This window comes from Drosophila grimshawi, unplaced genomic scaffold (genome assembly GCF_018153295.1).
Source record: "Drosophila grimshawi isolate 15287-2541.00 unplaced genomic scaffold, ASM1815329v1 contig_1377, whole genome shotgun sequence".
Taxonomy (NCBI): Eukaryota; Metazoa; Arthropoda; class Insecta; order Diptera; family Drosophilidae; genus Drosophila; species Drosophila grimshawi.
Genome location: NW_025062900.1, coordinates 470,560 through 481,588, shown reverse-complemented (window position 1 = coordinate 481,588; position 11,029 = coordinate 470,560). Strand labels below are relative to the sequence as shown.

At 35.9% G+C, this 11,029-nt stretch overlaps 2 protein-coding genes across 2 annotated transcripts; both read right to left on the bottom strand.

Annotated features, from left to right (window-relative positions):
- Positions 1 to 42: 42 nt before the first annotated feature.
- LOC6562833 (zinc carboxypeptidase) lies at positions 43 to 1,829 on the bottom strand. Its single transcript, XM_001989372.2, has 5 exons — positions 1,624 to 1,829; positions 1,426 to 1,553; positions 975 to 1,359; positions 429 to 816; positions 43 to 358 (listed from the first exon to the last, which is right to left on the bottom strand). Exons 1-5 carry the CDS (start codon positions 1,804 to 1,806, stop codon positions 150 to 152), a joined length of 1,293 nt encoding a protein of 430 aa, XP_001989408.1. The 5' UTR covers positions 1,807 to 1,829; the 3' UTR covers positions 43 to 149.
- Positions 1,830 to 2,124: 295 nt separating this feature from the next.
- LOC6562834 (CD109 antigen) lies at positions 2,125 to 10,137 on the bottom strand. Its single transcript, XM_032735888.2, has 8 exons — positions 10,064 to 10,137; positions 8,200 to 9,477; positions 7,852 to 8,113; positions 6,863 to 7,133; positions 5,770 to 5,872; positions 5,073 to 5,251; positions 3,637 to 4,538; positions 2,125 to 3,323 (listed from the first exon to the last, which is right to left on the bottom strand). The coding sequence occupies exons 1-8, from the start codon at positions 10,135 to 10,137 to the stop codon at positions 2,205 to 2,207; spliced, it is 4,188 nt and encodes a 1,395-aa protein (XP_032591779.2). The 3' UTR covers positions 2,125 to 2,204.
- Between the last annotated feature and the right edge of the window lie 892 nt (positions 10,138 to 11,029).

The window sequence follows — 11,029 nt, the reverse complement described above, 5'->3', positions numbered from 1 at the left end:
ATTTTTAGTAAAATAGATTTTTTACAGAAAAATTTATATCTTATGGGTAACAGATACACTTACAAAACCTTTTGTGAATTTTATTTAGTTAATTTTGTTTCTTTTAAACATATTTAAGTGTAAATCGACGTAATCTATTGTGATTTTAGTTATGGGTCATACTTAAGTTGCAAATATCCCAATTTTTTAGCTTCTGCGAGCAGGGCAATAATGCCAACTAAGGCCTCCTCTGCATTAGGTAATATATAAGCCGGTGGCAACACAAATCCAAAATTGCCCGTATCACGAAATTCAATAGTATAAGATATTTTAATATCTTGACTAAATGCCCAATCGTTTGTGGCACCAGATGCGGGATCTAAAATAATATAACAAAATAAATTAATATGAAAAATATTTATTTTATGTTGTGTCTATATTTAACTCACAAAGAATACCCGCTGCAGAACCGTATTTGTAGACAGCGCCATAAGGCAGTCCCTCGATTGCATCCCCAAAAGCCTTTGCCACTTGCATTAGATCATCATAATTATACGGAAACTCAAATTTAGTGTGTCCATAAGGTGATAGCAAAAGTTGACCGTACGAGTGAAAGGCCAGCATCACATTCAGTTTATCCCTAATGCCACAAACATATTCCGACATAGCTTTTATCTCTGGTTCGGAGAATGCATGCGGCCCAGCATAGTCCTCAGCACAGGGATTCGTCGAGGCGCCTCCATTCTCTAGCCAATGGGCATCGTAGTTCCGATTAGGATCAGCTCCAATGCAGCTCGAAATATTCGATGGTTGACGCGTCTTACGCCACAGACGATCCTGTGTAGAAATTGCAAAGTTTTAATATGCAGTTACACTCATACAATTTTAGAAAAAATTCTGGTTTTTACAAATGTACTTTCTGAATAATAAGCTGAGTAACCCTTGGGGCCGAAAGTATGGAAAATTTCTTAAATACATGGTAATGTATGACTTACCTTTTGGTGACTGTAGACAAATCCATCCACGTTTAGCACTGGCACAATGTACCAGTCATGGGATTCGGTCAACCCTCGCACCAAATCATCCCCAGAGCTGAGCAGTTCGTTGATCAGCCAGGTGGCCGTGGCTGAAGTTATCCATTCGCGTGCATGAATATTAGATTCGATAAACACACCTGGATTACCTGATTTATACGAGATGCGTACGCCTCGTATCTTGCGTCCCTCATAGGACTCACCTATGACAAAACTTTCTGTAACATTTGGATATGCAGAGAGTATTTCGTCCAACCAATTCTCTATTTCAGCCAAGTTATTATAACGCGTCCAACCAAATATGGGTGACGATTTTGTAGTTGCCTCATGCTCCAAGTCAATCAAGCTGTAAATTAATGAATTAATATTAAATAAATGACTAAATTAGGGAATAAATAAGAGTTTTACTTACTGCTGTACATTTGAAATGAAGTTGTCAGCACTTGCATTGGCTCTTTTTAATTGTCTTTCAAATTGTGGCAAGGCATCTGGTTTTACCATTAAATGCAGCTCATTATTGTTCTCATTCCACAATCTGAACTATTGTGGATATTTTAATCACATATTTTAGCTCAACATTTTTATTTTAATTTATCAATAAACTACTTACACTATGATATTGTTTTGTCAGCTCAAGCAGCAGCTGACGTTGCTGAAGGCTTTCATACTTAATCTTAAAGACTCTGTAGTTGTCATAGCGAATTTTCTGCTCCTTTTCCTGTTTCTGTTTAAGACTTGTTTCCTTAGATTGTGCTATTAAAATTACAAAAGTAAATATTGCGTCTAGCCTCATGTTTATCGCTTGGAATTCCTTGGCTTACTGTTAATCTCTAGCCAAATTCCGCATTGTTGATACACAACAAATGGGCCATAAAAGTAATCAATGAATAACTCACTAATCGCTTGTATCGCTTATGTACTGCAATGATAATAAACAGTTAGTTCATTGCAGTTGTTTCTAAAAATGTTATTGCTGTAAATAGACTTTTTTGAGTTTAAAATATTAAAGTTTATGATTTGAACTCGTTGCGTTTTATATTGACTCTCTCAATATATTGGATATTGAACAAATAAATCAATGCTGCACTCGGACACATCGAACACATAATTATTAGAATGCACTTAAATATTTATTAAACACCACGCGGAGGTGAAGTGTTAATGGACTTTTAAAGAAACGATTACATTTGTTTATTTCTTATTACAACCCGAACCACAATCGGAGCCCTCACAGATGTCACAGAGCGAGGAGGCGACCTGATAGTACTCCGTGGCACGTCGATCTGTCTCATAGTAGTCGTAGAGGGAGACAGCAGCCGGTTGTTGCTTGGCCACCAGATGCGCCCGGATGCCCTCCACCGGGATACACTTGACATCACCCGGAGTCAGGCTGTTAAAGTAGACCATTACCGTGGAATCCGAGTTCTTGGTATCGATGCGCATAACTCTATCGACTGCCTCAATTTTATCGAAACTATCGGCATCGCTGACGTAGCCCGAGGGCAAGGCAATTTCCATGACGGCCATGTTGGAGTCACTGGTCTGGTTACTCGACTCAAGGGGCACATACTCGGCACACACCTCCACACTCAACAGCTGCGAGGATGTATCCTTAACAGTGGGCCTCACCTTGAAGGCGGGTTTCATCTCTTTGTCAGCGATATTATATCGATAGGATAATTGCACCATTGCCGAACCCTGACCCTTGGCTGTGAAGCGAACCTTACGTGTGCTGCCGGGCAAAACGTGACTCTGAAGTACCAGTGAGTTCTCGGGATTCACTTTGATAGTGCCCTTGTTATCGTTATCGTTATCATTTTTATCGTTCCCAGACCTAACGAAATCAATGTCAATGGTGCCGCTGCCAGAGCCAGTCTTCTTGGCAAACTTAGTCAGTGCTTCCAGACCGACGACGGTGTCCTTTGTGGAGGAGAAGCCTCCATTGCTGTTCCGCTGGGCAATCAACCACTTGGCAATGGGCAGCGTTGCTTCTGCTGCCTCCTCTTCGAGGAGTGCCATCAGCAGATAAGATGTAATCTCAATATCGTTACTAGTGCTGGGCCGCCAACTGATCAATCGTTCTGCATCCGTTGAGTTCTTCGCGGTGGTTTTGGACCACCATTTCTGGCCATTTTGCTGCTTGGCAACAGTGTCCAACTTGGCCAAAACTTGCTTGGTCTTCGGATGCTTGGCCAATTGCAGAGCAACGGCGGCAATCGATAGCGAATATTGATCATCTGTCTTGTCCACCTCTTGAGCAACATATTCCAGGGCCTTGTTGATGGTTTGTTGATACTTCGATAGCACTTCCTGTAAATCAAGAGTGGAATATTTAAATATAAATTAAATTAAATGAAAAATTAAATTTAATATTTAAATTTCAATTTAAAAAAAAAACATAAGAAATATTTATAAGATTTCAGGGGCTATTCAATTTAAATTAAAAAAAAAACAACAAATATGTAAATATATGATATATATTTACAAGATTTCTGGAGAAATTTAAATGCAAAATGCTGCACCACACATTGCATGAATTAACGAAAACCCAAAAAAAAAAACCAATCAGACTTAAATACATATATTATAAATTGATTGAGATTGATTAGCAAAAGTTACTTACTTCATTTTCAAAGAACGCAAGCAGCACAAATGATGTTAATCCCAATTCATTCTGATAGGAATTATCAAATAATTTGCCCACTTCGGGAAACTCGCCATTATCTTTTTGCTTGGAGGCCAGGAAATCCAAGCCTTCTCCTATAACCTTGGGATCGACATCGGTGTATTTGGCAGCCTTGTGGAAAGAGCGCATGACATACGCAGTTAACCATGTGCTGCCCGAAGGATCAGATTTGCCAAAGGCACTATAGGAGCCATCATCGTGTTTATAGGTCAACTCACGCTGATAGCCAATCTCGAGGAATTTTTTCGCCTTTGCCTCAACGATGGGCATTTTGCGGCTGGTCGCTTCCAGATAATTGAGGACCAGAATATTGGGCACAAAATTTACCATATTCTGTTCACCACAGCCATAGGGCATACGCACCAAATTATCCAAATTATTGATGACGAGACCCACTTGATCACCAACGACAGAGAACTCTATAAGTTCCGAGTCTTTTACGGAATGTGGGGGAATTTCAACCTCGAGTTCGTGTTGCATTTCCGATTGATCAGCCTTAAGATTGATGAAAACTGCTCGATTTTCATACTTTGTCACTCCCTCCGGTTCGACCTTTAATTTCTGTTGGATCGCATCACCTGCCAGTGGAGTTATTGCATTAATCTTTAGCGTGATCGTTCCCACATTCTTGGGCCGAATCATAAACGAGACACTCTGACCACTGTTCGAGGCGATTGTAGCTCGTTTAACTCGTTGTATTTCATCGATTGCTTTCTCCTCAACTTCATTGGTTGCCTCAGCAAATTCATATTCCTTATCCGAGTTATCCATTGTAATCTCTGCATCGAGTGCCTTATCCATATAGTTGAAAATGATGACAGGTATGGCAATGACCTCACCTGTTTAAATTAGACAAGTATTATTTTTTTATAATATTATTATTATATTATATACAGCTGCAGTCAATCTGATAGTAGTGCTCACATATGTCTTTGAAATGTTAACGAAAAAATACCTAAAATATAGTTTAAAAATGATGAACATTTTATTTAATATTCAAGCAATCAATACTGAAGATAAGTTATCATTAAATGTTGGCATAACTTTAAAATTTATTAACAAATAAGATTAAAGTCCTTAAATTGATTATTTTTATATTGAATTTTATGCATTTCTATTAAATTAATAACAGTATTTGAAAACATTCCCAGATGAGAAAGCAACAATTTATTGTTTAGCAGAATTAAATATTTATTTACATTGAAGATTTTGAAAATGTCTCGATTTTATTACCATAAAATCATATATATTACCATAAGTCATATGTTTATTAAATACTTTGAGAAGCAGCAGTACTACTATTTGGGCCGTAACCTTATATTTTAATATTATTAAATTCTGTAATCTTAAGTTATTGAAAACTAATTTCTTACCGTTCTTCACAGAATGTGGCAAATTTGTGGAGACAAAAAATGGACGAAATACTCGAATTTTGCTGGGACTTTGAGTGAGGGCAAATCCAGTTGTTGGATTCAAGGAGAAACCAGTCACAACCCATGAAGTAATAGTATCCGGTATCTTTTTAGTCAAGGTAAGACCTTCTGCATCGGTACTAATTTAAGGAAGCAATATAATATAATTAGTCAGTTTTTTATACTCAAAAATATACATTAATATTTAACAATAAGCACAGCACAAGCATTTGAAATGATTTTTGATAATGAGTATTATGTACATATGATGGAACAGTAAAGATAGTTTAATAGAAGTTAATAGTTAATAGTTAGTTAGTATAGTCAGTTTTTTAATATTTGCGAAATATTTGTGTACTTTTTGGTTGTCAGATTTCCTTGAAAAATCCAAGTTTACATAAATGTTTCGCGTATGAAGAAATTTGTTGCAGATTTATCTTCATCGTTATCAGAATTAGTATTTGTTGTTGGCTTTTGTGTTGTTGTTGTTTTACGAGTTTTGTTGAAATTCAACCTTTCCACACTGACTTTCATAATGGGTATTAAACCCAAGTCCAGTTTCTTAATACTGTTGTCTTTAAATGTATCGTTAGTAGTAAAAAACAATTATTATTGGATTATAGCCTTCCCTTAGGTATTCAGAAAATGAAAGAATTACGTTATATTATTCTGAAAAATCCAAGTTTCAGGGAATTCCTTTCGAATTTGGGACGTGGCTGCTGACTCTTCAGCTTCAACCGTATAAAATTCTTCCTCAACATCTAAGTATAAATAGAAAGTTTTAATGAGCATTGGCATTCAGTCTATACAAATTTTCTTAAGTGCAAAAAAGAAATTAAGATAAACTTTTCTAATTATAATTTTAACATCAGTACATTTTAAGTCATTTGACAGAATAAATGTGTTTCCAAAAATACTAAATGTTTTGCAGCCCCTACTGAGGAAAGTATAACAGTTAAATAACTTTAATTGCTGATGTTGGGCAAACGACCAAAATATAAGTGAAGCTAAAATGGAAAACCCGTTACATAAGAAACCTCAGACATACTTTTCGAGATTTACCAAAAAATCGAACCTTCAATAACTAATTTTGTTATTCAATGTTAAAGAAAAAAAACATTTCATTAAGATTTCAGTGTCAATATTAGAAAGAATATTTCAAGGCTTAAACAAGGAAAAAGAGTGGATTAGATTAAAGAGCCACAATCCTATAAAAAAAAGTAGGTAAAGTGACTACGTATAAAATTATGACTTAGAAGGAGAACATATCAAGAAGAAAACCTAAGCTACCCAAAAGCCTTGCATACTTCTCAACGTGTTCGAATATCCAGCTTTCTGGAAACTCCTTACGTACGACCATATATCCCTTATAAGTATCTTTGGGAAACTCCTGTCAAACTACTACAAGTTCCGGATCGACATCTGCATCTGAATTAAAAATACATTTATCAAATTTACATAACTTAAATGCAATAATTTTGAAGAATTCTTAATACTTTGATCCAAAAATTGTTCGCAAAAAGTGAAGCGTTTAATGACTGTTAATTGATGTGTTAAGTATTATTTTTGACACTTATTCCATACAGATGTGAGTATGACAAAAGCAGTTAGTTAGGAAATTCCTTTCGATTTTGAATTTTGTATTCAATTGAGTATATCCCTACCTGTTGCATGGTGACACTTAATAAAATGCATAAATTCTTCTCATTGAAAGATTCATATCTTTCCCCGAATCATAATATTGAACTTACCCCAATTATAGGGATAATTGGCATTTGTCAGTGTGACCAAACCCGAAAATTCTCCCGGATAGGGATCATAGCTGCCTTGCTGCCAGGGTGTCGTTGTCTTGTACTTATTCAGACTGCTGAAGACATCCTCGCGAGTCAAATCATTTCCAGACTTGAACAACAAAACACTCTGATCTACACCAAGCAGACCCACATACGAATTGGCATCAGTTTTGATCTGCAGTTTCACTTCTTCGCTGGGCTTCGCTTCCAATGGAGCAGAGATTTCGATCTGTGAACAAAACACAATTCAATTAGTTCAATCAAAAAAATAGCCTGAAAAATAGGGAGTTTTCTTGTATTTAAAAATAACTTTTAAAAATAAAAATAAAAATTTCTAAAAATTTGAAAAGCTTGTCCTAACGTGATAATCTCAATAATATGGTGGTTTTATATTTTATTTCTTTATATATATTTTCTATTATGAAGAAATGAATTCTTAAAACTAAACTTAATTTCTAAAAAGAAGATAATAAATTTATATTAATAGAAAAATAAATTTCTAAAAATTAGCAAGACTTGTTTTTTTTTTTTTTGATTTTTGAAATATATTTATATACGAAATTTACTAATTAAGATTTTATATTAGAATTTAGCTGTGCTCTGGCTTATAGGCGGATATTTCTCAAATTAAATTAATTGAATTGACTGTCTAAAATGTTTGTTTACATAAGCAAACAACAAAAAAGCTTTTGAGTTTTTTATACACATATAAAAAAAATCTTCAAAATGAGTCATATATTTTTTTCTAAATTTAAGAAAAATTAACCCTGACATTAAGAAGAAAGTTGAGGTACCAAAGGCAGATTTTATAAAATTCGAGGGAGATTTTTCTTTTAACTGTAGAATTTGTTAAAATGTTCAACCTATTAAAGTTCAGACTCATATGCTTGGTCAGCATTTTCTAAAATCTAGTGCCATCTTTTTCTGAGTTGTTTCTGTATACTCACAGAGTTCTCGAAATCCTTGTCGAAATCGATTGCTTTCTCCTCGAAGCGCAGCTCGTTGTCAGAGATGTAGTAGACATAGATGGAGGCCTGTGGCACCATTGCAAACGTGGGTGTAAACTTAACGGTGTGGTTCTTGCGACCTTGTGGCACTTCAACATGCTCCGCTTTCACAATATTGCCCCGAGCGACAATCGCGTATTGAAAATATGGAATAGGTTCATTCGATGTCACATCAAACGAAACACTCTTACCCAATTTTGGACTAAAAATAATAATAATAAAAAATTAACAAACAATAATAATAATAATATCAAATTAAATTTTAAATAAATATATTGTTCAACTTACGTTTTTGTGTTTATTTGGATTTTCAGTGGCACAGCGGAGTCAATTTCCGGTTGAAATCTTTGAATCGAACCCAAGGAGGAATTGGAGTTTGCATAATAGCCCGTAATGCTATACTGCAACGTATTTGCCGACAGTATACAATTAAATGTGGCAATACCATGTTCAATCAAGGTTGCCTCAAATTCAACGATTTCATTATTGTGCTCGAAGCAGATTTTTGCTTTTTTCGTCGCATCTTGCACGGGGGAACCATCCAAATTCTTGACAACAAATTGATAGATAAACGATTTGTTGGGATGATAATTGTTGGGTGCATCGAGTGCCTCAATTTTATGTCGTTGCGCATGCAAATTGACAATTGTCGAACTATTATGCTGCCGACCCGTCAAATCTTCGGTGACCACAGCAAATATTTCCAAAGGAGGCGTAGAACGTGAATTTGGCTGAAGTGGGAACTCAATGTGGGCCTTGCCATCGATATCGATGCTTTTAATTTGATCCATTCTACCGTCAGCGTCATCCAAATAAGCATCATTGGGTTTTAGAGAAACGGTGGCTTTGCCTTTGACCGGTTTGCCATAGGTATATTTGGCTCGAATCGTGGCCTTAATGACACCATCCTGTATGGCAACATCTTTTGCTGATTCCACAATGACCTCAAATTTGGGCAAAACATATTTGGCCACCTCAAAGGATTTAGTTTCCGCAGTTTCATCGGCCAAAGTGACCACAATATTCCACGTACCCAGCACGGGTTGTTCCGATAATTGCAGCTGTCCTGTATAGATGCCCTGGTTTAATTTGACATCCGATAATTGCTTGATACGATTCTGGGCACCATCATTAATCAAAATTGTTATGGGCTGGTCAATCGTGGCTGGTCGTGTATTCTCATCGAGGAAGAGCACTCGAAACTGTACCAGATCCGCTGGTTTATAGGTTGCCTTATCAAATTGTATAAAAGTCGATGCTGTGTTTTTCTTATAATTCAGTTCCGTTGAGTTCTCAAATATAATGCCCTCAATACCAGTGGCAGTCAGACTATATGCTCCATACATTAATTTGGGCACATCGAATTCAACATTTACCATTGACATTGGTTGCACTTCGACCTGTTTGGTCTCATTGAAGGATGGACCAGTGATGCCCACTTTAATCAGACTATTTGCGTCCGCTTTGTGCACAGATACTGCCACATTGTATTTAAAGTTGGAGCGGATGGTGCCAGGCCCAATCACCGTATACAGGCTGAAAATTGTAAATGGAAATGGATGTGTTCTATAAATATATTTACCAGTTGCATTCTATAATATTTTTTCTCATGTGCAAAACCGGATTCTTTAAAGCTACTTCCCTCCTCTTTTTCTCTTTTTAACGCAGCTTTCGTGTCATATTTTAAGTAAAAACAGGAATTAAGAATGTTTTAGTCGAAGGAGCTCTGGACTGGGATATACCCTGTAAGCAGCTATAAACAGAAGTAGTTATCGAAAAATTGATGCAAACTTGATCTACCCGGGATATACAAGTGTTTATATAACGAATTTTAAGTCTCCAGCTCTCATAGTATCTGTAGACAAGGCTGTATCGACTCGGCTGTTCAGTCTGATCATGAATATATGGGCTCGGAGATGCTTCCTTCTGCCTGTTACATACTTTTCACAAAACGAGAATACCTTTTTTAATGGGTACACTAGGCTTAATAAATTTAAATACTTAAAATATATGAATAGAAACACATAAAATAAATAATTACACAAAGCTATCATTTATAATATAATTGTAATTATACATCAATATAAAATAAATTTAATGTTGACATCAGAATAAATTATGGGGAGTGTTGCCCAAACATGTTGTTACTTACCCAGCAGCATTTATGAGTAGTCCCAATTGAAGTGCACAAAATAAAAAGCAGAATTCTGCTAAATTCCGCGACATTTTGGCAATTTAAATAGTTTTATGTTGTACTCTATTCTTTTAGAGATCTTTTTCGTGGTACATAATGCACAGCAACTATTCTGTTTGCTTATTATCAGCACAAACACAGAGAAATAAAGCCCAGATTTACGATGCGATTGACTTAGACGATTGACTGAGACGCTTACGATGCGTATCGATCGCCACTTGGATCCACAATGAGCTCGTCGCGATGCGCAGCCTGCCTTAAGTATCCTATTTGTGTGTGACACGAACACAATAATCTGGAAATCGGCTAGCATTGTCTATAGTAGCCTTACATACTTGTACACATACAATCCAAAAATGTATTTTGTATGTTCATTTTAATTAATTTTAAATAAGTTGAAAACGATTAATAAAATAATTATTTTTCGGTTTCTAAAACAAATTTCGCTGAGACTTAAACAAATTTTAATTTACGCAAAAGAGAAAATTGCAGTTTGGAGTAACCGACAAAATCAATATTTCTTCGGCTTTAGAGGATTAAAAATAAATCTCTTAGCAGCGGTATGGTTGTGCTGCTTTCTTTGCGTTTCATTGGTGTGTTATTTTGCTAAAAGCCAGTATTGTGGAACACCTTGACGTATTCTATTTTCATGTGAGTGTTATACGTGCACAACTCTGCTACAGTGCAGTTCAGAACCTATATTGCGTACTGAATAAAACGATAGTACTTTATGCCACGCAGCGCAGCTATTGGTGAGAAACTTCAATAACAGCCGGATGGCGGTGCTAACGTTGCTGAAGGTTTACTTAAAGCGAATTTTCTGTTCCATTTCCTGTCTTTATTTAAGACTTGTCCTCTTGGTTAAAGCTATTAAAATTACATATGTAAATATTCCTTCTATCCTTATGTTCATCGCTTGGAATA

Coding starts and splice junctions, on each gene's coding strand:
- LOC6562833 (XM_001989372.2), bottom strand. CDS start 1,806: ATGAGGCTAGACGCAATATTTACTTTTGTAATTTTAATAGCACAATCT. Junction 1,360..1,425: donor TTCATTTCAAATGTACAGCA/GTAAGTAAAACT, acceptor ATTAATTTACAG/CTTGATTGACTTGGAGCATG. Junction 359..428: donor TTCTGCAGCGGGTATTCTTT/GTGAGTTAAATA, acceptor ATATTATTTTAG/ATCCCGCATCTGGTGCCACA.
- LOC6562834 (XM_032735888.2), bottom strand. CDS start 10,137: ATGTCGCGGAATTTAGCAGAATTCTGCTTTTTATTTTGTGCACTTCAA. Junction 9,478..10,063: donor CTACTCATAAATGCTGCTGG/GTAAGTAACAAC, acceptor ATATATTTATAG/AACACATCCATTTCCATTTA. Junction 5,873..6,862: donor CAATTATCCCTATAATTGGG/GTAAGTTCAATA, acceptor ATTTATACTTAG/ATGTTGAGGAAGAATTTTAT.